Source organism: Brachionichthys hirsutus, chromosome 11 (assembly GCF_040956055.1).
Source record: "Brachionichthys hirsutus isolate HB-005 chromosome 11, CSIRO-AGI_Bhir_v1, whole genome shotgun sequence".
Taxonomy (NCBI): Eukaryota; Metazoa; Chordata; class Actinopteri; order Lophiiformes; family Brachionichthyidae; genus Brachionichthys; species Brachionichthys hirsutus.
This window is the reverse complement of record NC_090907.1, coordinates 2,997,471-3,019,742: the sequence shown is the minus strand read 5'-3', so window position 1 is coordinate 3,019,742 and position 22,272 is coordinate 2,997,471. Positions and strand designations below refer to the sequence as shown.

The 22,272-nt window shown below is 43.5% G+C and overlaps 4 protein-coding genes across 4 annotated transcripts; 2 read left to right on the top strand and 2 right to left on the bottom strand.

Annotated features, from left to right (window-relative positions):
* Positions 1-554: 554 nt before the first annotated feature.
* On the bottom strand, positions 555-3,581 carry mrpl44 (mitochondrial ribosomal protein L44). The gene is made up of 4 exons (XM_068745557.1): positions 3,402-3,581; positions 2,349-2,817; positions 2,032-2,210; positions 555-1,018 (listed from the first exon to the last, which is right to left on the bottom strand). The coding sequence occupies exons 1-4, from the start codon at positions 3,575-3,577 to the stop codon at positions 844-846; spliced, it is 999 nt and encodes a 332-aa protein (XP_068601658.1). The 5' UTR covers positions 3,578-3,581; the 3' UTR covers positions 555-843.
* A 266-nt stretch (positions 3,582-3,847) lies between these two features.
* Positions 3,848-5,624, top strand: dnaaf1 (dynein axonemal assembly factor 1). Its single transcript, XM_068745715.1, is given in 2 exon segments — positions 3,848-4,845; positions 4,847-5,624. Coding segments are annotated over 2 exon segments (1,776 nt in total).
* A 1,236-nt stretch (positions 5,625-6,860) lies between these two features.
* Positions 6,861-13,699, top strand: LOC137901180 (transient receptor potential cation channel subfamily V member 1-like). The gene is made up of 15 exons (XM_068745185.1): positions 6,861-7,024; positions 7,407-7,561; positions 7,782-7,934; positions 8,906-9,043; positions 9,125-9,426; positions 9,534-9,710; positions 9,871-10,026; positions 10,102-10,197; positions 10,284-10,354; positions 10,431-10,596; positions 10,684-10,750; positions 10,845-11,179; positions 11,346-11,467; positions 11,670-11,764; positions 11,866-13,699. Exons 1-15 carry the CDS (start codon positions 6,861-6,863, stop codon positions 11,955-11,957), a joined length of 2,289 nt encoding a protein of 762 aa, XP_068601286.1. The 3' UTR covers positions 11,958-13,699.
* A 1,740-nt stretch (positions 13,700-15,439) lies between these two features.
* Positions 15,440-18,216, bottom strand: fam222bb (family with sequence similarity 222 member Bb). The gene is made up of 2 exons (XM_068745628.1): positions 18,135-18,216; positions 15,440-17,331 (listed from the first exon to the last, which is right to left on the bottom strand). Exons 1-2 carry the CDS (start codon positions 18,214-18,216, stop codon positions 15,440-15,442), a joined length of 1,974 nt encoding a protein of 657 aa, XP_068601729.1.
* Positions 18,217-22,272: the final 4,056 nt, after the last annotated feature.

Genomic DNA, 22,272 nt, shown 5'->3' with positions numbered 1-22,272 from the left:
AGGTATGAATCTTGATTATAAATACATATTTCCTAGTATGTTCCCTCATTTAGGACGAATTAACAGACAAACTGTAAGGTGCCCCCCCGAAAAACATCTTTCGCACAATCCGCTCTCTCTGTGAAAGGTGCTAGTCTGTGGAATCTGCTCCCTGTCCACCTAAAATCTATGACACAATTGGTCTCCTTCAAAAAAGAAACGAAATCTTGGATGTGCAAGCAGCAGCACTGTACCCATGTTTAAATGTGTACATAGTTTTATTTCTAACATTTCTTTTTTATTACTGTCTTGTTTTATTCTTAATTGTTTTAGTTCTGTGATAAAAACGCATAGACGACTTTTTAAAACAATTTTCCTTCCTTTCCATGTTTGGAAATGGATATCTGTGTTGGAAGCCCATCTGTGGACAGGTGCTGCAAATTAGCTTCAGCTATAAGCGCTATAATGCAGGCATCAGATACTTGTGCTACATGTGTCTATGTTTTGTCTTTGTCCACATTCAAATAAACCAGAAAAAAAAAAAAAAAAACAAAAAAAAAAAAACACATTTTCAGGTTTGATGCGTTTTATTTGGAACTTCAGGAACGTTTCTCATTTAATCGAAATAGGAATGTCAAAACATACATTCCCAAACCGAAAATACATTACTTACAAGCCTATCAGCTTAAGACATGGCCTAGAGTCCATTGCTTATGGTTATAATTCTACTCACTGAAGTGCAAGTCTCACAAAACATTTTTTATTTGGACAGTAAGGGTTATTTCTTGGTTCCTTTTGTTGAAACGCTGACATTTAAACACACAACAGAAACAATCCTAAAACCGGACTGGAGCTGTCAATTCATCAATTGCTGCTGCGTGACTGAATTAATGGCCGCTGATGCTGCTGTGGCGGAGAGAAGTCGAAAGGTCTGTGGTTCTCCGCGTAGCCATATAATTTCCGGAGGGCCACGCGGGCCGCTTCTTCCTCAGCTGCTACGAGCGTCTCTCCCGGACCCTGAGCCAGAAGCTTCTTTTCGCTGAATCAACATAAAAGTAAAGTTTCAAGTATTAATTATGTACAGCTAACTGGAATTTTGACAATCTACCGCATTGGCCCGAATATAACACGACCCCGGATATAATACGACCCCCTCTTTTTCAAGAATCAAGTTTGAGAAAATACTTTTTGAACACCAATTTCAATTTTTATACAGAATATAATTACAGTACATCTGAAACAAATGATTATAACAATAAATTCGAGAGAAAAAGCATGTTATTTTGGCACATTCAAATCATGCAAAAACTGTCTCACATCTTAATATCTGAACATTTAAATATGTGAACTAAAGCGCAATCCCATTTGTAAATGAATGGCTTCTGGTTTTTAAAATGTAAATAAACCAATCTACTGATAAAACAACAAAATTGCAATAACTGCATTAACCATCAAAGTGAAGTTTAACTGGGGGGATCGTTGTTCTCCAGCGCCTCCGGGGTTAACTTCCAGACTTCACGCTGGGGACGAAGGCTGAAGCGCAGCAACACAAGATGGACGCCGGCCAGACATGCTGAATCACTGAAGCTGCTTTATTTTACTTGCACTGTTAAACAAAACTCAGTTTCCTCCTATCGCTCGCATATCTCTGTCAGAGTTCTCTCTGTTGCTGATCTGCGCTCTCTCTCTTTATCTCTCACACACACTCGCTCGCCCTGGCGGGACACGCCCCAGCTGGACGCGCGCACCCACACCCACACACACACACATCTCACCACATATGAATAAGGAAAAACATCGCAATAAGATAATGATAGGCTTTCGCTTTGGCCTGGGGAGCTCAGTTCACCATTAGTTGTAACGATATCTGGCGCCATCTAGTGTTCCGAATGGGTATAATGTCTAGACCCCGAATATAACACGACCCGACTTTTTCAGCCTAATTTCAATGCAAAAAACACCGTGTTATATTCGGGCCAATACGGTAATCTATGACTTTAGATTGCTTCATAGTAAATCTTTATTCGGTATCCATGCCAACAACACACATACCTGTATAAGCCAACAAAATATAGTGGCAGGACGGTACTGGCTCCTGCAGACCGGATGAGGCGAGGTTCTGGCAAAGGAATGTTCCTCTTTGTCAGCTCCTCCACTAGCAGTCCCATAGGATTGACAACGCTCCACATGTCAAACAAATCCTTACCAATAAGATGAGGAACCAGGAAATCCTGCAGAAAGGGGAGAAGATGGAGGACAAAGAGGAGTGAAAAGTGCATACTTCTGTAGAAATCAATCAAGTCTTAAAGTGTCCAAGTGATACAAACTAAATATTGAGCACCCGTGATGCTCTGAAGCAAGCCTCTTACCCTCAGGAAAAATCCAGTTCGCTCTGCTCCACTACCGTCCTCCAGAGCTCCGATCACGGCCATTAACGTAGAACGAAGCACCTCATCAGGAACGGGGCATTCCGCACTCAGAGTGAGGTCGTCCACGCCGAGATTCCTCGCTACGTGGGACTGGAGCGACGTGCTGGTGAGATGCACGACGATACTTTCCACGCCCTCGCTCGGGAGGCTCGGGAAGCTGGCCCTGCACCAGTCGGACAGGAAGCTCTTGGTGAAACTGGCTCCCTTTTCACTCAGCTGAATATTGTCTTCCGGAGAAAGAGCCGTCGTCTCGGCGTCCGCGCCGAAGCCCAGCCTCCGCTGTTGCTCCGCCCGCAGGTAGCACGGATTCACGAAGGCCGTCCTCAATGGAAGCGGGGAGACGTTCTCTTGGATGCGGACGCCGAACGCCTGAACCTCAGCATGGTAATCCCAATTAGGCTGTTGGGAGCTGAAAAGAGAGTCGTAACCGACAGTTCAATGAATCCTCATCGATCGTAGGTTGAAACTCAAGTCTTACCGACAAATTAGAGAATAATTACTTCTTTTCTGCCGGGAGCCGTTGGGGCCATGCAATCATTTTATTTTATCGCCATTTTAAACACACTGTGTTTGAAATGCTCCTCTTAGACAGGATGTTTGACTGTATTTGTACTGTAATACATGCTACTGTGTGACTGTACTTGTACTGCTCTAACATTCTATCTAATAAATATATTCATCATCATCAGCAGAGCATGCAAATCTTGCGAACCATCCACTGCTAAATCAGCGTTACAAACTCATCGTCGTCTGACAGACCAAGCAGAGAGGATTTCCTTTCTGCCGTAAAAATACTTTTTAGCTACTAAAAAGGGATTAAAAACAAGAAACAGATTTTTTTTAAAAAACATGTTTTTCTGTTATCGGCGTGTAGATCGTATGGACGCCATTTTCTTTAACTCGATAACCTCAATATGAACAAACACGGACCGACTTCCACGTTAAACGCATTAATGGCCTTGAGGCTAGCGCGTCAGCTAGCGCTAGCCTCACCGCGGTGTCGGCGGAGGAGCTCCTTCCAGCTTTAGCTTCCTCGCCATGATGGCCGTGTATGCTCGCAGCCATCTCTTCTTCCCTCGGACCTGCGACAATGATATATTCCTGCACAGTCGCTGGCAGTGAACCCCCAATGACGCCGCACCGCGACTTAGCATGAAACCGGACGCCATGCCTGTCGCTGACGACGGAGTGCAACGGTAAAGGAATGTCCGTGCAGAAACTAGGAACCTTTTTCTTTTTTCAACTGGACCGGCCCAATCCCCGCCCAGGCGTTACCAGGTAAACGAACATACAAACCGACTGGTTTCACCGAACGAAGCGGAGGAAAGTCGACGAGGCGAGACTTTCTGTAAATCGCGATAGGATATCTGAAAACAAATTTTAATAACAATAATAATAATATATATTTATCTTGTTTAGTTGATATATTTATTTTGGCCATGTCATCTGCCGAAGTCCAAGAGACGGTCAACGCGTTTCCAGCTACCGAAACGGAGGATGTAAAAATAAGTTCCTCTCCCAAAGATGAAGAAGGAGCGCTGATAAATGACGGAGCTCAAGAAAACAGGGGCAATAACGGAAAACCGCAACGTGTACTTCCAGGGAAAAAGGAAAAAGATTCAGGACCACGAATGACCGAGAGATTTCTGAAGGACCATTGCAAGTTGCACAGACTTTACGCGACCCCTTGGTTGAATGACACGTTGTATTTGCATTTCAAAGGCTTCTCTACCATTGAGAACCTCGAGGAATACACAGGACTTAAGTGTCTCTGGCTGCAAAACAATCGCCTTCAACAAATTGCCAACCTGGATGCCCAGACTGAGCTGAGAAGCTTGTTCCTGCATCAGAACCTAATAACCCGGCTGGAAAACCTGGAGCCTCTGCAAAAGCTTTGCACCTTGAATGTTTCCAGTAACTTAATATGCACCGTAGAGTGCATCTCCTGCCTTCCAAACCTGAGCACGCTTGACATTTCCCATAATAAGCTGGAGTCTGTAGGAGACATAGAGCATTTGAGTCAATGTCTGACAATCAGCGTGCTGGACATATCTCACAATTTCTTATCTGAGCCCGAGGTGCTCCAAATACTTGAGGCCATGCCACGCTTGGGGGTGTTAAGTCTAATGGGAAATGAAGTCGTGAGAAAAATCCCAAACTACAGGGAGACATTGATCGCACGCCTTAAACAGCTCACCTTCCTTGATTCCAAACCTGTGTTTCCCAAAGAGCGGGCATGTGCAGAGGCGTGGGCAGTGGGTGGTCTGGAAGCAGAGCATAAAGCGAGGGAGCAATGGGAAATGCGAGAAAGGAGGAAAATCGAAGAGGACCAAGCAGCATTTTCAAAGAAATTCCTGGAGAAACGGCACCTTTGGGAAATACAGGAGAAAGGTGAGCATTCGTCAAAGTTCACTGAATGAAATGTTTGCATCGTCTTTAAACATTATAATCCGTTCCATCTCAGGGGGGGCTGAGGAGTCCACCGGGCCAGACAGTCCTCTTGGGGAAAACGGCATTCACGATGCGGCTTCACCAGAAGGAGAGTCCAGCCTGGATGCCGATGAAGAAAGCTCGAAGAGTCCATCAACAGGAGAGACCTCGTCAGAAGAGCAAAGACGAATTGGAGGACAGATGTTAGAGACAGTAAAAGTCGATGATAATGAAAAACCAGACCCACCTTTCATAATAGAGCTCGTGGGGAAAGAGGAGAATGATCCGGCAGAATTCAGTCAGCAGCAGTTTGAAGAGAAAAAGTCCTCTCTGGTAAGAGCAGCTCCAGCTGAGGAAGATGAAGTCCCACCAGCACATGGCCCCGGGCCATCAGTTACAGAGTTCGAGGATGAAGAGCAGCTGGAAACTATTCACCTGCCAATGCATCGCTCACTGCGCATAGCTGACCTGCCTGATCTGGACGAGGAGGACGAGGAGGACGAGGAGGACGCACACGACTTCAAAGAAATGTTTTCTCTTCAGGATGTGTTCAAACCAAAAATAGAAGTCCTTTCAGGAAGTGCTGACGAGCTCGAGCCAACGAGGAATCAGAGCGAGGGGTACTTTAACGTTGGGCCAGATGAAAATGCATTTTCATTGAGTGGCTGTGACAAATCCTCTGAGGTCTGTAGCAGCTCCTCGCTGCGGTACCCAGAGGACGGGGATGCCCTTGAAGCGCTTCTCTTTGAACCTGAGGGAAAGTCTAAAACGACGCAAACCTGCTAGAGGAGCTGGAATGAGCTTCCGAGGTGCTTAATGCTGACCAACGATATAATTCAGCTGATATAACTTAAGTAGTTCATTGTCAAGAGTATTTGTATTGAGCAATGTAAAAGGAGTATTTCCTGTTAGTTTTCTTTCACGTGTTTCCCTCATGCATCCATTTAGGTTGGGACAACAGATATTGACTATATTGTTCTTTTAAATTGATTATACTCTAGTTTTATTGTTGTTTAAAAATAGCCAATGCACACCTGAGGGATATATACAATACAAGCAATTCATTTAAAGCATTAAAAGATAAAAAAAAACAAAAAAAAAACATGGCATATGTACTGTATGGGTTCATTCATTGTTTCATAATTACATGGTCAAATCCCATATTACTCTCTTGAGAATAAATATGCAACATAACATCCTCACAATGTACTTTGTGGTTATTTACGCGTACTTTGTTTCGTAAACGATTATCAGCACGGCTCTGGCGTTCCTTCCAAAGCTCTGAGTTACACGAAAATATATTTACAACATGCCATGCTTATCGGTGAGCAATTTATAATAAGATAAAACAACAGACAGGATGAAATAAAAATCTGGAAACAAACAAAGGCAAAATATTAACCCTGCATGTGCCAAAGGACTTATGAGCATATGTGTACACAATGATATGATCTAGTGGTGTACTCAAAGGTTACTACTCTTCCACTTAAAGTACACTTAAAAATATACTTTTAGACACTAAAATAGTAACCTTGCAAATAAACTCCTCCATCCCAACTGAGGTGAGCAGAGCAACATAAGCCCAGACAACCATCAGTCACAAAACGGTCTCAGAGAAAATGTCCAGGTCCTCTAAAAACAACCAGGAAACACAACCGACAAGTGTCAAATACGACACCATGCGATTTAAAAAGTATTTAAGAACTAACGCGTATCGCACAGTAAAGCGTCATTCACCAGGCGTTACCTGATTTCAAGAATACTATTATTATCTGCAGTAGAAAACCTGCTGGAGGGCAAACCGCCCTTATCTCTGGAGAAAGGGAGGAGCATCGCCAAGGTGACAGGCTGCGTTTGCACCTTGGTGCCGCCCTTGAGCTCTGTAATTTTACACCTTCGCATAGCAGCCGATGAGCTGTGTGTGTGTGTTTGTTTTTTTTGACACAAACGAGACACACCTTGTCTTTACAAAAACCGAACCTTAATCTTCAATCATTTACGCTCGCCGCACACGATCGAGATATGGACGATTTCAAGCAAAAAACAAACGACGAACAGTCGCCAGAGAAAATGGATCCAAGCAAAGGCCAAGATGAAGATGAAGGGACTAATCTGCAATGGCTTCTCAGAAAAGACAACACAGAGCACCTCCCTGTGCCGATGGACACTAATCAGTCATTATCCAGGTAACAAGACCAGCTGGGTGAGGAATAGTGCTTCATTTTGCGACACATTTGATGTTTGTGGCATGCAATTATTAAGTGACGCAGAGAGGATGAGGCATGCCAAGACAAACCAAAGTGGTTCTACGGTTATTCCAGCTACGGTCTTTGCCTTTAGGACTGATCGGTATCAGGTGTCAGGATGACTTTCACAAGATAAGATATTTACTTTATTCATCTCAAACTGGGACATTTTGATGTTACAGCAGCACATGAAAGAAAAGCACACAGAAAGAGACTCGCGATTCACTTGTTTGCTTTGGATGGTAACAATGACGCAGATTTAAAATATTGCCATGTCGAACATTGTATTATTGTTATTTTGTATTTTTTTTATATAATTCAGACGACCTTCTGTCGTTGATGGGAATTCTTACTGCAAAGCATTCACCAGGCAGAGAGTATTTGAAGCAGCGTTCCAGGGAGACGCATCTCAACTCAATGACCTCCTTGATTACCTGCGAGTTCACAATAAGAAGCTTTCAAGCCCTGAATTCACAGGCAAGTCGGAGCACACGGTTTTACCTGCTTTATTCATAACTGGAAATGTGACACTGTTACCCATGACTTCTTAATTTGAAACTGCAAATATATATCCTCAAACCTGTCTGTTTAATGAAAGGCAAATAATTGCTATTTTCAAGGGTTCTTCAAGTACTTCAACATACAACATTTGTGTGCAATGAAATACAAATTGATGCAATGTCTGCACAACTTTCAGATGAAACAAATGGGAAAACTGCACTCCTGAAAGCGTTGCTGAACCTACAAGACGGCAAAAATGACACAGTTGAAGTCTTCCTCGACATCGCAGAGAAAACGGGAGATTTAGAAAATTTCATCAACGCATCTTATCAAGACCCTTTCTATAAAGGTAGGTGAAATAAAACCGACAGTCATGTAGGTGCGTCTACATGGACACATTTAATCGGATTAAAAGGCGCAATAAAAATGCTTCATGTGCACACCCAAATCGGATTAGTCTGACCCAATGAAGCTCAATCCGATCAAGATTCTATTCCGATCGAGAGGGGTGGTTTATACCGATTGATGATCCGATCAGGGCGCATGAAAACACTTATTCCGATGTTTCGGTACAAGCCGTCCTTACTGCGCATGTCTGTGACGTCAGCTATACGCGCTTCTGTTATTCCCGGAAGCTAGTTGAAGCAGAGCGAGCGAAAGACAGAACTGATCAATATCTGAGGCAAACGTGTTACCGGAGATATTAAAGGAGGAAAGTAACAGCGCAAATGGGGAAAACGCGCAAAATAACGCTGAACTTTCAAGCAGAAAAGGGCGGAGCCATGTTTTGTTTACAACGGAAGTCGCTACGGCTTCTTCTTCTACTATTTCCGGTATACTTGGTAAAAATTGCGCATGTCAAAATAATTTATTCCGATCAAAAGTGTGATGCATGAACACGCAAGTCCTAATCGGATCAATATTTTTAGGGTCCATGAACACAGCGCATCCGATCATAATTTTACTCCGAACTCTGATCGGATTAAATAAATGTTGTCCATGGAAACGCAGAGCCTTTAAGAAATATGATTTCTTGTTTTTGCACAGATTGCAAGCAAACTTTTGATATTGGACTGTTGAAATAAAAGCGATGTATGAGCCGTCGCTTGTGTGATGAAAAGAGGAGACACTCTGCCCAGCTTTGTTTTAAAGCCGACATTCACTCGAATGAACATCCTGTAAAAAAATGTCGACACTAATGTCAAATCCCTTTTTTCCTCAAAACTGTTGTCTTTGCGGGAACATGACGATTAACTGTAAGAGACTAACTTTGTGACGTTAATAGCCACGGCCTGTTTCCTCTCACAAACCACGCCACAGGTCAGACGGCCTTGCACATCGCCATTGAGAGGAGAAGCTTTGACCACGTGAAATTGCTTGTCCAGAAAGGAGCAGATGTTCAAGCTAAAGCGAACGGAAAGTTCTTCCAGCGTAAGGCGGGGCTGGGCTTTTATTTTGGTGCGTAAAACACACATCCTGAAATTCCCAAAGAGGTTCTGTTTTTCCATCCCAGTTATCATCTTTGTGTGGCATCACCAGGAGAGCTTCCGCTATCCCTCGCTGCCTGCACCAACCAGCTGAATATCGTGTCCTACCTCATGGAAAACCCTCACAGCAGAGCTGACCCGACCTGCAAAGACTCGCAAGGAAACACCGCCTTGCACACGTTGATGGTCATAGCAGACAATACGGCGGAAAACACTGAGATGACTGCCAAGGTGTACGACGAGATCCTCATTCAGCACAACAAACTTGAGAATAAGAGTGTCCGTTTGGAGGAACTTACGAACAACCAAGGGTTGACTCCGCTGAAGATAGCAGCCAAACTCGGCAAGATCGGGGTAGGTCTGCCGTCTTTCGGAGGCCCTTTGTGTTGCTAGGGGTGTTTAAGGCATGACAAGTTAATGTTCTCCTCTCTGACCCCCCCCCCCCCCCCCCCGTTGGTCAGCTGTTCAAACACATACTGCACCGGGAATTTGAGGAAGAGGGGATGAGGCCACTGTCCAGGAAGTTCACGGAGTGGGTCTATGGACCAGTTCACTCCTCACTTTACGATATCAGCTCCATTGACACGGATGAAGAAAACTCTGTGTTGGAGATAGTCGTCTTCGGGACTGAAATTTCGGTCAGATTGAATTTATCTGCGCTGCATCTGTTGGTCAAATCATGAATGAATGTTTTTTTTTTTTTATGGATATTTATTGACTACCTGAGATATTTTTGGTACAGGTTTAATGTGCCACCATGCCGTTTTTATATATATATAAATGTGAACATGTCCTCAGAATCGTCCCGAGATGCTCCAGATCGAGCCTCTACGCAGTCTTCTCAAGGACAAGTGGGACAGATATGCCTCCAAATTATTCTTGTTGAACTTCTTGGGCTACCTGACATACCTGATCATCTTCACCACCGTGGCCTTCTACAGAAAGGAAGGACAGGCAAGGTGTACAATGACCATCGAATGGAAATCGGAGCCAAATATGTTTCAACAGCCCTGACCTTGTGACCCGCAGCCCCCGTTTCGTCCTGAGAATGTCCCACTTGATTACTGGCGTTGCGTCGGTGAGATCACCAGTGTCCTCGGAGCAGTGTGGTTTCTCTATAAAGCGGTGAGCAGGCGTATTCTAGTCCAGCATTTCACTCACACAAATTGAATCACAAATGTTTCTTTGACGTGTGACTCTTAAATCAACAGATAGTCATTTTCAAGAGGAATCCTCCGAACTTCAAAGCGCTTCACACCGAAGGATTTTGCGACTTTACATTGTAAGTTGTCAACGTAAACCGTGATCGTTTCATCCACGTGCTCTAATTCAGCCCACTTCATTTGTGGTCCCCCCAGCTTCCTGCAGGCAGTCCTCCTTCTGCTCTGTGCAGTTTTGTACTTCAGCGGGAGGAGAGAATATGTTGGATTTCTCGTGCTCTCGCTGGCTCTCGCTTGGATTAACGTTCTTTACTACACGAGAGGTTCCAGACGACTGGGGATGTATGCCGTCACGATGCAAAGAGTAAAGAATTCAGATTAAAAACTTAAACTTAAAAACTCTCAAAAGGGATTGCCTGGTCTAAGGTTTTTTTTTTTTTTTTTTATACAGATGATCCTGGGTGACTTAATAAACTTTTTATGCGTCTATGGTGTCTTGCTTTTTGGATTTTCTGCCGGTAAGACACCCATGGATGCAAAAATGCAAAAAGATTTATCCAGAATAAAGACGATGCTTTTAAAAATGAATGACCTGACCTTCCTTCTCCACAGCTGTCGTTGCCCTCATAGAGGAGCCCTCTTCAGCTCAACAAAATAAGAGCAATGACTCACCTGCACGTGGGAGGAGCTTTGGCAAAGAACCATTTCAATGCAAAAAACCGACTTATAACGACATCCGTTTTACAACACTGGAATTATTCAAGTTTACTATTGGAATGGGCGATCTGGAGTTCACTGACCACGTTCAATACAAAGAAGTGTTCTACATCCTGCTCATCTCCTACATAGTTCTCACTTACATTCTGCTGCTTAACATGCTCATCGCCCTTATGGGACACACAGTCGAAACAATCTCAAATGAAAGTGAAAACATCTGGAACCTGCAGGTAAGAAACCGTTGTAGCCTGTAAACGTGCGCTCAGCAAATACCCCTGATTTTTCACATGAGACAGAACAATGCTATTCCAACTGAGAAAAGTCTAAAATATATGCCATTTTAAACAGTCAATATTCCATGCAAAAAAGTCATTTGTCCAAACTGATATTCTTTAGCGGGCTTTTACAATTTTGGACATGGAGAGGACTCTGCCAAAGTGCCTGAAGACTAAGCTGCTGGATGGATCAAATATGGTGCATTTCAGAAGGGAGCAGAATGAAACAGGAAAATGGCTCAGGTAAACCCCCACTTGGGTGTCAAAAATCCAAAACGTTTTTAAGCTTGTACTGATGTTGAACACTATTGTCTGTACATGCTGAATTCTTTAACACAAATTATATTAGCGGAACAAACTTGCACGCTATATTGTGTGGGATGGAATAAAAAAAAAAAAAAAAGACTCAAATATGTTGTTTCATGATCTTATTCTTCAAATTCAGGGTTCAGGAAATGAACTGGAGGAAATGGAGGTCTAATCTTCGCTATATGAAGGATGAAGACCCTGGAGATTGCATGATGAAGGAGCCGACTCCCGGTACAGCAACAAACCACACAAATACAACTTCTTGCTATTTATCTATTATTATTTTTTTTACCAACAAGTCAACTAACAAAACTTGCCATTCAATGTTTCAGGGAGTCTCTGGAATCCACTCTGGAAGAGGATTCGTCCAAGACGTGACGTAACCCAAGGGGGGGCTAATCGTGTTAAGTCGCAGATTGTTTGAGCACGAACCCCCCCCCCCCCCTCCAATTTCACCTGCAAGGGCCACATCAGGTGCCTGCAGGCCTGACATTTATCTGTGTCCTACCTTGTTAAATCATTTTTTCTATAATTAATTAAATTAATTATTTAAATTTTAATTAAATGAAATTAATTTATTACCATAATCAGTTTCTTGACAGATTAATAGCATTTATTAAATTAAGCACATTTTTATTGCAGAAGTGTTTATCAAACTGGTAGCCTTTCATATCATGCGTCTGCAGATAAATGTCAAAACCTATCAAATAAAACACGAACACAAATAAGGCTGTTTCATACCCACCTTTTTTAAATTGTTATATATTCACTGTATGCACTTAATTTCACGCACATCCTTTCATGTATAAAAAAAAAAAAACCCAGCCAGTCAAAGTCTCATGTTTGAAACCTTTATTTTGGTTAGGGGAATGTTTGTGCAAGACATTTTATTCCTGAAGCTTCGGCAAAACCGGAATATCACATTTTCACAAAGTAGGTAAAGAAAGCCGCCCTCTTCCATCGCTCACACGATTGGTCTTCGATCATTACAGACAATCATGCTAACTGGAGTAAAAAATAAAACCTGGAGGGTTGTGCACTAATAAATATTGCCATCAGAGTTAAATGACAAGGTGAGCGGCCAAGTGCTGCAGTAAATGAGATTCTCGCTGTGCATGTGACTGTTAATACTGTGAAATTTGAACCACAAGACATAAACATTTCTGGTTAGAACAAACGCTTATTGTCTTGCTTGAAGATTTAGGTGGGAAACACTTTTTTTTTTTTTTAATGCCGTTCACATCTTTTCAGTATTACTTCACAAGGATTTCTTAAACTGTCCAAATGGGGGGGGGGGGGGAAGCTCTTCTTTCTGTCACAAGTACAAGCTTGCAAAGGCTTTCTTTCTTTTTTCCTCAGGGTGGTTACAGAGAGGGATGTGTCGTCACTTTGGTCAGCGAGTCAGCAGCACAGTTCACACATCTCAACAGTGTCTAGGAATCGTGGCGCACACACTTCAGGACTTCAGTCCCCGACACAGTATCAGTAGTTACACTCGCTTGCCCCCCCCGCCCCCCACCAGAGATTACCTTTGTGCAAGTATCCAAGCCAAACATACAAATACGCAAGCATCCATTCACACATTTCTACCGACTAAGCCCGGTGGAGGCACTTTGCATGAGACTGTAGAACCCGACTGTCGGGCTGTGACGAGGCGGTAACTAAAAACAAACCAAATCATGTCGATTTAACGTTAAGAAACTGGCCTAGAAGGTCAGATCCTTGGAAAATAACTTCGGAATATTAAGAGAAATCTCCAAATACTTGTTACCTAATTTACCAGCATCCGAGATGTGGTTATTTCTGGACTGTGTCCATCTTCTAAGGAGGAACACATGGTCATTGATACAGCCCATACTTCACTACTAAATCACACACACACACACACACACACACACACACAAATCATACCAGTGTGTTAAAGATTAACGTTAATAGCAGCTTTATGGGGCAGGCACATAAAACATTGAGAGCCAGAAAATAAAATAAAAATAAAATAAAAATTGCCATCAAGTACAGAGACCCAGAATCCAGAAAAGCTACGTCTTGTGTCTTAAATCAACCCCTCGTTCCTTCTCCCTTTTGACCTGTACTGAGAATAAATAACGCCCAGAAGTGAAGTGAAGCGAAAGACACCAAATGAAAGGATGAAATCAAACCGCGACTTTGTCTCAGTGTGCATGCAATTGAGTTTACAACGTCAGCGAGTCACCTTTATGGCACCTACTGTGAAAACGCCTCTGGCTTCAGGGTGCAGTGGTCCAAAAAATAAATTAAATGATAGATATTAAATATGCCAGTTTAAAACAAACACAAAATAACTGCTATAGCCCTGTTCTACGCATCTATTATCTATTCATTCTGCTAAGTACTATTCAGATCTTCCTCTGAAAGCATCTCCATGGATAGGCAACATTTGAGACAGTGATTTGTCAAAAAAAAAGGTGATTTGCATTAATATTAAAATCTAAGGCAACATCACCCGTTCCCAGTGCCCATACATATTAATGCCCCCCCCCCCCCCCATGATTTGGCAGTACAGTACTAACAGCCTTAAATATTAACTGAAGAAAGAAATAACTTACTTTATCTCACAATGAGGTCATAACTAAGATGTGATCCTGGACAAAAGAAAATTCATTCATACTAAAATTTGAGGATGACTGCTATGACATAAGGCTTCTTCCCGGTGGATTGAGGCGAGCATAGCAATACAAGCCCAGACAATATCAAATCTGGAAAATGTCAGAGGAAATATATCCAGGTCTTCATGCTAGAAAGAACACGCAAATATAACCGGCATCGAATGTTTGTTTTTTTCCATTGGTAGTAGGAACAAAACACAGATTACAGCTATTGATCGGCAGAGCCCACCACAAGCCATCAAGTTTACAGTAGTTACGTGATGAGGAAATGCATTTGAGGGGAAAATCATTTTCCCAGGTTGCATTATTTGAAGCATTCACACACTTGTAAGTGATCAATTTGCTTTTCACATACTAACAAACACCATCTTGATATTAATAGGTGTCCATTCACATTAGCCATAGACAAATAGGGGAGAATGGAGTTTGCCCTTTTTTGCAATGTTTAGCCTTCTTTTTTTTTTTTTACAAGTATTTTCTACAGTTCAAGTAGGCCCATCTACAGAATTACAACAAAAAAGCACTTTGAAAGTAATTCTGAAAATATTACAAATGAGGGCACTTTAGACTTTCAGAACACGTGCAACTTGAGAATCGACATGAATCTGACATCGAGAATGTGACTTTTTTTATTTTGCTAGTGCTGACCTTGTCTTCAACCGAAAGCCCTTCAGGGTGCAGTTCAAAAGCTTTCTTGTATTTCTAAGAAATCGTGGCTCTCGCTTAAATGTGCACCTCAAGGAATAGCTGGAGGGCAAAAAAAAACAACCTTTCAACAGTCTGAATAATTGCATATAAACTCATTTACATTGACAAAACTTGTAAAGGAGATAAATAATTTGGAATAAAACATCACATGAGGACATCCTATATCTCGCCTTTGGGCAGTTGTAAGGCCACAGATGCTGAAAAGAGTTGAGTTGTTCCTCGTCAAGCTAGGAAAAGCACTGTGACAACCAGATGGGCTAGAAATGGATACTCTAGATCACCATCTGTATGTGCATATATGCGCACGTACATATACACACACGAACAAAAAAAAACCCTCATCCGTGCCCACGTGTCAATGAGCAACGGTCTAAAAAAACCCTTCATCTGCAACAAAGGTACGACATGGTTCAAGACCTGAGGAATACTTTGAGACAAACTGGTGGGTCCACAAATCGAGCTCTGAAGCAGGACAACGCAAAGAATAAACCGCGGAAGCTAAAAGTAGCTACTGGGGAAAGCGCAAAGCACACCAGAGATAAGGGCACACCTTTTAACGGTAGCCTGGGTGATGAGCGTGGACGCCGCCGCCATTGTTGGGCTCCTGAACTTGACCCATGGCCGATCTGTGCATCTTCTCCATCACATCCATGTTTTGCTCCTGAAACCCGGACATCGGGAAACCCCCGCCCAAGAAATCCTCATTCTGCACCAACTTGGCCTGTCCAGAAGGACCGTCTTTTCCTGGTCTGTACTTTGCTCCTGGGATGCGGTCTGTGGCAGCGGCAGCAGCAGCCTGCCCCCGCTGGAAAGCAACTGGGTGGTCCTGATGGCTGGATCCATTGTTCCCTGCTGTGGCGGGGACGCCGCCCCATGGTTGCTGCAGGTAGTGGCCATTAATGTAAGGCATAGAACCCACCGGGCAGTTCCCTGGGGACGAGGCTCGTTTCTGTGCGGCGGCGGGCGGCTTGTGGGCATAGCCGAGGTTCTGAGAGGGGAACGCACACTCGCCTGGAGGCTCCATCCTCGGGTTCTTGCAGGGATGGGCCCCCTCAGGCGGCTGCTGCATGTGTGCCAGTTGATGCTGAGCCCAAGAACGCTGCTGCTGCTGCAGCTGCTGTAATTGCAAATGCTGCTGCTGCAGCTGTTGCTGCTTCTGCTTCTGCATATGGTGCTGAAGCTGCTGCTGCTGCTGCTGCTGCTGCCGTTGGTGCAGGAGCAGCTTCTCTGGGTCTGGGTGAAAGGCAGGTAGACTACCAGTATCTGCTACGGGTTTGTCCATGGCGCCTCCCATGAGGCAGTTGGGCACAGAGCTCAACGCCGGGTGGTGAGAGGACACCCTCGAGCTGGCGTTGATCAGCAGATTGCGGCTGATGGGGCTGGGGTTTGCAATCTGGCCCTCGCAAACCGAGGTGGCGCCCATGCCAGCCCGCGCCTGGCACAACTGGTTGATCTGGTGCACGATGGTGCTCAGGTCGCCGTGCCGGCTCTGATGAAGGCCGGCCGCCATGGACAGTGGGATGGTGGAGGTAGATACAGTCACATTTGGTGGGGCATCCGCGTCAGGGAGCTTCCGAGGTCCATAAGGCCCGGGTGGAGGCGGCTGCTGGAGGCCACTAGTCACGGTGGGAGGTCCTACATCCACAGCTTGGGGGAGGGGCCGTGAGCCGACCGGACCCTGGGCATGCTGCAGGCTGGGGCGCTGAGCTCCATCGGACACGCGACGCAGATCCTGAGTCGCTCCTTGTTGTGCGAGCGACGCCTGCGGAGCAGCTGGTTGATGCTTCAGCGTCTGCAGGTGAGAAAGGTGATGCTGCTGCGGCGGGCAGGACCGGCTCTGCTGTTGGAGAGCCTGGCCGTGCAGCAGAGCCTGCTGCCTCTGCATGCCCTGCGGGTGAGCCGGTCTCTGCTGATGCGGCGTCTGAACCTGGGACACAGTCTGCTGCTGCCGGGGCAGAGGGTGTGCGTGAGCCACGCTCCTTTGCTGCAGCGCCTGTGGATGAGGCTGCTGTACAGCCACTGGATGAGTCGCGGTTTGTGGCCGTTGCATCGCTTGCGGACGAGCCGCGGTCTGCTGCTGAGCGGCCTGAGCCGGTTGAGGAAGACTTAAAGTGCTTTGAGTGGCGTAGGCCCCGCCGTGGGGGTTCATGGCGGCTCTGTGACCCTGTCGGCTGCGGCTATTGCTCGACTCTTTGGCGGGAGCACGGAGGACGGCTAGCAGGCCCCTGCTGGAACTCACCTGAGAGGGGTACGGACTGTGGCGCTGGCTCGACGAGGACGTGTCGAGCCCGTTGACCGTGCGGCGGACGTGCTTCCGTTGAGGTACTTTGACGCTATTGGGGAAGATCTGGATACTCAGAGGGCTGTCGGCGACTTTCTTAGCAAAGGCATCCAACTCGGCTGGCGTCGGATTGCTGGCAGATCTCATCTTCTGTGTAGTTTCCCCTGAAACGTGACAATACGCAAGAAGATGTACTGAAATGTATTTTACAGTATTACATTACAGAGCTGTCCTACCTAAACCTACAGCAGCGCATGACAAAGTACTTTTTATTGCTGCACTGCTTACTCAGAGTTCTCAAGTCATTGAAGCTGGCACGGCGTTTTATGGATGACAAACATTCACTTTGGCTCCATTAGTGTTTGCATCAAATGCGCAGTGCCTTTAAGGGGGGGGGGGGGGGGGGGACTAACAGTCATTTCCGAGTATTCGATGTACAAAGCCAGGATCTGATACACTTTTAAAGCCTCACAGAAGACGTTTATACTGCGACAGAAGCCTTTGCGTCTCGTGTGACGCTTTACGTACGATCCCAGCAGCACTTTGTAAACGATGAAATAACATGGCGGCAAAAGGTCATTTTACCATCCCTGTTAAAAAGGAACGACCATAAAATGATCTCCCTATTTACAGACGTTATAGGTTTGTTTTCCTCCTTTGTTGAAATAAGATGTTTTTGGATGCACAAAATATACATCAGCAAACATTATACTACTGTGCCGTGCGACTCACTCATTTTTCAGACATGGTTTCAGCAGTTACGACTCAGCGGTGGAATAGCAGTGACTCCTTATTCCACATCAATGCACGAGTGATCGGCATTGATGCCACTTTGTTGTCATTTGAATTACGCACATATCATATTTTGAACAACTCAAACTGCGTGTGAAACCTTTACACCCAACGCTTTATCTGATCCCTGAAGCCATTTCAAAGTAAACGGAAGAAAGTGGAAGAACGTGCTTACATTTCTGAAGTCCAGTGTTCATCTGCGTGCGGGAGAGAAGTCTGACGGTAGGGTCGCCTGATGCCGGCAGACAGGCCAGCATGTCACTGTTCCGCTAGTGCAGCATGGGACAATCTCTCCTCACCGTACTGGGGATAAACGAAGCACGAGTCAGCTGCTGACGGGCGCTGAAGTCGGCGCGATCGCAGTACAGTTTGACCTTTTGCAAATTGCTGTTTGTACCGAAGGCACATTGCAATTCAGTACGTGCTCGGGCTGTGTAACGGCCATGCAGGTAGGCAAACATTGAGATGACGACAAACGGTCTAACCGTCGCCGGATGTGTTAGAAGGTCGGATTTTGGAAAAACTAGATTCCTGGATGAAGTCAAACTCGCTGAATTAGATAAAGAATGACGAGTGCGTGTTAAAGTCAGGACTGAAGTTCATAAACACGCTCTGTCAAAAGCTAAGTCAGCTGCTCCACGGTCCTGAATCGATTTTGGTCTCTTAACAGTAATGAATAGTGATGACTTATACACTGACTCTAATTCGATGAGTCTGAAAAAAATGACGCAAGTAAACTAACAAAATGTAATTTCTGGCCAGACTTGGAGGGTTAGCAAGGGCAGCACTGGGAAAAACTTTCTTCTTCCTTCCTCCTAAGGAGGCTATCGGGGGAAAATTATATGTTTCATTCTCAATTACATCCAATATTTCTTTTTCAGTAATAACACATCAATAAAATGGGAAGATATAGTGAAAAGTGAAAGACAACATTTAAAAAGAATATTCAATTTACTACCTCAGAAGTCACGATTTAATCGCAGCTAGGCTTCGAAAATGTTTACGACTAAAAATGAACACAAAATGATCAACTATCTATTTACTGCACTATTTTATGTGAGAGGTGACAAAAAAAACAGTCTCCACAGGGATGTATAAACGAGCTTAAGCAAACAATCTTTCAACGAAAAGCCTAAATTACTGTTGGCTTCATTTGTAAAGTCGGTTGCCCGTCCCTTCTTTCAGATCATTTGGAAAAGTACTCGCGAGTAAATGTACTTTCCTATCGTGTAATCGTTTTCCAGACTCGCCACAGATCAGCAGTTTATGATTCATAAATGTCCCATCGTGGGACATATAAACACATTCAATATGACCCTGGGCAATTGTATTTAATCTAAATTTACACGCATTTGGATACAAGTTCCTTCTTTGTTAATGAAGGTCTACATTTTTATTCCAATCCCGCAAGATGACGCAGTGATGTTAAAAAGATGATTTTCATCCATGCAGAATGGATAACGTGACGTTTCCCGTGTGGAGCTACGGCAACGTCCTCAGCTAACGCCTAAAAGTCAACCTCTCCGGGACTTTTGACGCGTCGAATATTTTGTCCATCCCTTGTAGTGTGTGCTTCGTTAACTTTCAGACACGTAGCTAGGTAACGTTAGCTATCATCTGCCTAGCAACCCCAATCATAAATGTGCTCTGGACTTAAAACAGACTAGCAGCGTTAGTAATGGTCTATTTATATAGCTGGACTATTTTAGAAAACAGACTCGACTCTAGCTCACTGGTCACCACAGAACTTTAACAGAAATAAAAAAATAGTCAATTAGGTTACCTCGATTCAAGCACAATAAATAAGGAGCTTCTTTGTGCTTATTGTGACCAGGCCAGCTGGTTAGCAAACTTTAGCTTATCGGTGGCGAAAATTAGCGACGCGACAAGAGTTAAAGACGAAAAATACTTACTCCTCATGAATCTACGAGAAAGGAAACTTCATTTTGCGGCGATATAAGGTTGATATTATATTTAAAAAAGAGACGCAACCATGTTCAGTGCCGAATCTCCGAGCTGCTGTCCGGCTACGGCAGCAATATTTATTGCGCATGCGCAATAGAAAGGACCTCGGCGCCGCAGTCCAGTAGTAATGATGTGCGCCTGTTCAAAAAGAACCCTTTAATAAGATTTATAATTATATAACGAAAGCTAACTTCATAAGAAGTGTTTTGTTTAGCAGCACTATGAAAATGTAACACTTATAAATACAATGAAATAATAAACGCAGTTAATGTGTAGTTTTGGTCTCAAAAAAAAGACATTTAAAAGATTAAATGTCATTAAGAGAAACCGAGTCAGGCATCAAGTAAGTCAAGCAAAGGGCTTCAATTATTAAATTTATTAGAATGACAGTTAGCTGAGTGAACGGGTTATTCTGAGTACAGTTGGATGACATGCAGCAAGAGCATACAGCATTTCATGGCTGTCTGAGATCCACAGTGCACAAGTCGCAAATAGCATTTTAAATATAACACAAATATACACAGAGGAGGGGCAACATCAGAATCTAAATGAATCCGCACGGTCACAGTAGTTATCAATATTGATCCAGCCAAAACAAATAACAAAAATGAAGAGGAGCACAATTTAATACATAATCAACAAGTCATCTGTGAATTCTGTCACAATGCTCATATTAGTGGTTTATTCGGGAATGCATAAAACTACTACGAGGTTAAAACAAAACTTCACCATCATGCCAGCTTTAGTGCAAAGGAGTGCAACTCTTTAATGGGAGGGGGATAGGCCGGTTCTAATCCGTCAGTTCTTCCTGACGTATCCAAATAATATACAGTACCTACCGCCTGTTTTTTATAAACCATTGACAGTTATTTATACTTCAGATCTACATTAGCTTACTTTCATACAGGAGGTTAACATTTGGTGAATTAAACCCAAAAACAACAAAGCATTGTGACCATTGACAAACAGAAACATATCTTATTAAAACTGATATTAGATTTCAAATCAATGCAGGTAGACACCGAACAGAAAGTGTTTCTCTGAAAAGTTGAAATGTTTGGTTTGTTGATACGCCTTGTCAAATATGGCTTCACATCTATGAAATTAAAATGTAATACAGCCGATGTACTATCCCAAATCCTTCTCGTACAATATAAAATAAAAGTTAATCTATTCTATTTGGCATTACTGTCGGTGTTTCTTCTTCAGAACCTATTTCACAATATAAACATTTCACACAACTCCAAGTCAGTCATTTTACAATTTGCCCATTACATCATTTCTTTTTTTAACACCTAACATATTTTTCAAACCTAACCAAGGTCAAAACTACACATTTACATTAAAGCTCACAGTATATATTAAAAGACCACATTACAAGCCAACGTATAACGACAAGTGCAGAAACCGCCAGCATATAAATAATAACTATAGGTACCATGCCTTCTATCACTAAGTTCTGGAGAACTAAACATTTTTCAGAGGAATAGATAAATGCTCCACTATGAAAGAGGCTTCTTTTATGATTGTAAGCACCTGTTATATTTAAATAAAATAAAATAAAAAACAATCAAGACCTAAAACAACAGATGTAAAAAATGCCTACAATAAAAAACAACCAAGAAAGTCTGAGAGAGTTTCAAAAAACAAGAACTGATTCATATTATCTAGGGAATAAAGATGTGTCAAACAATAAATTAGCAGACATAAAAGCCAACAAGGCCACAACCTAACAGAACAGAGGCCTCGTTTGCTGACAAAGCAGGAACTCAATGCAGAAATACCAAAGAATGGATGTTGATGGCAGCTGTCGGGTCACATGGCAACATATATACTCAAGGGATTTAAAAAATGCACCGCTCATTTTCTTTATGGCCAATTTGGAGAGTGTGTTTACTGGCTTCATCGAAACAATAACCCCTCTATAGTTAAACGATAAAAAGGTTAGTGAGAATGTCATCTGCCAGAGCATGCAGCTTGGGAACATGACCAGGATCGTGCCATTGGCTTCCATCTATGGAGTCTACAGGGTGCTAAATTCCAACATAATGCATTTACACTGGAGGTATGTAGCCAGAGGAACACAGACCGACTATGAATAAAGTCGTGCATTTTTAAATCCCAGTGGAGTAAATCTGACCGAGGTGACAGCCAACAGGTAGGTCAGCCACCAGTAAGATATCAGCTATTCACTTTGATGAAATGTCACACAAATGGGCCAAAATATTATTTGAATAAAACAAAGAAAATATTTCTCAGAATGTTCCCATTTTTAGACTACCTAAAAAAAAAAGAAAAGAAATCTTCCAACGAGCAGCAGTGCATGCAAATGTTCTGGTCCTGTATAA

Excerpts from the sequence above, each read along its gene's own strand:
- mrpl44 (XM_068745557.1), bottom strand. The coding sequence starts at position 3,577 with ATGGCGTCCGGTTTCATGCTAAGTCGCGGTGCGGCGTCATTGGGGGTT. Across the intron at positions 2,818-3,401 it reads GCTCCTCCGCCGACACCGCG|CTCCCAACAGCCTAATTGGG; the intron begins GTGAGGCTAGCG and ends CTCTCTTTTCAG. Across the intron at positions 2,211-2,348 it reads GAACTGGATTTTTCCTGAGG|GATTTCCTGGTTCCTCATCT; the intron begins GTAAGAGGCTTG and ends CCCTTTCTGCAG.
- LOC137901180 (XM_068745185.1), top strand. The coding sequence starts at position 6,861 with ATGGACGATTTCAAGCAAAAAACAAACGACGAACAGTCGCCAGAGAAA. Across the intron at positions 7,025-7,406 it reads ACTAATCAGTCATTATCCAG|ACGACCTTCTGTCGTTGATG; the intron begins GTAACAAGACCA and ends TATATAATTCAG. Across the intron at positions 10,751-10,844 it reads GCTTTTTGGATTTTCTGCCG|CTGTCGTTGCCCTCATAGAG; the intron begins GTAAGACACCCA and ends CCTTCTCCACAG.
- fam222bb (XM_068745628.1), bottom strand. The coding sequence starts at position 18,216 with ATGCTGGCCTGTCTGCCGGCATCAGGCGACCCTACCGTCAGACTTCTC. Across the intron at positions 17,332-18,134 it reads GAACACTGGACTTCAGAAAT|GGGAAACTACACAGAAGATG; the intron begins GTAAGCACGTTC and ends GTCACGTTTCAG.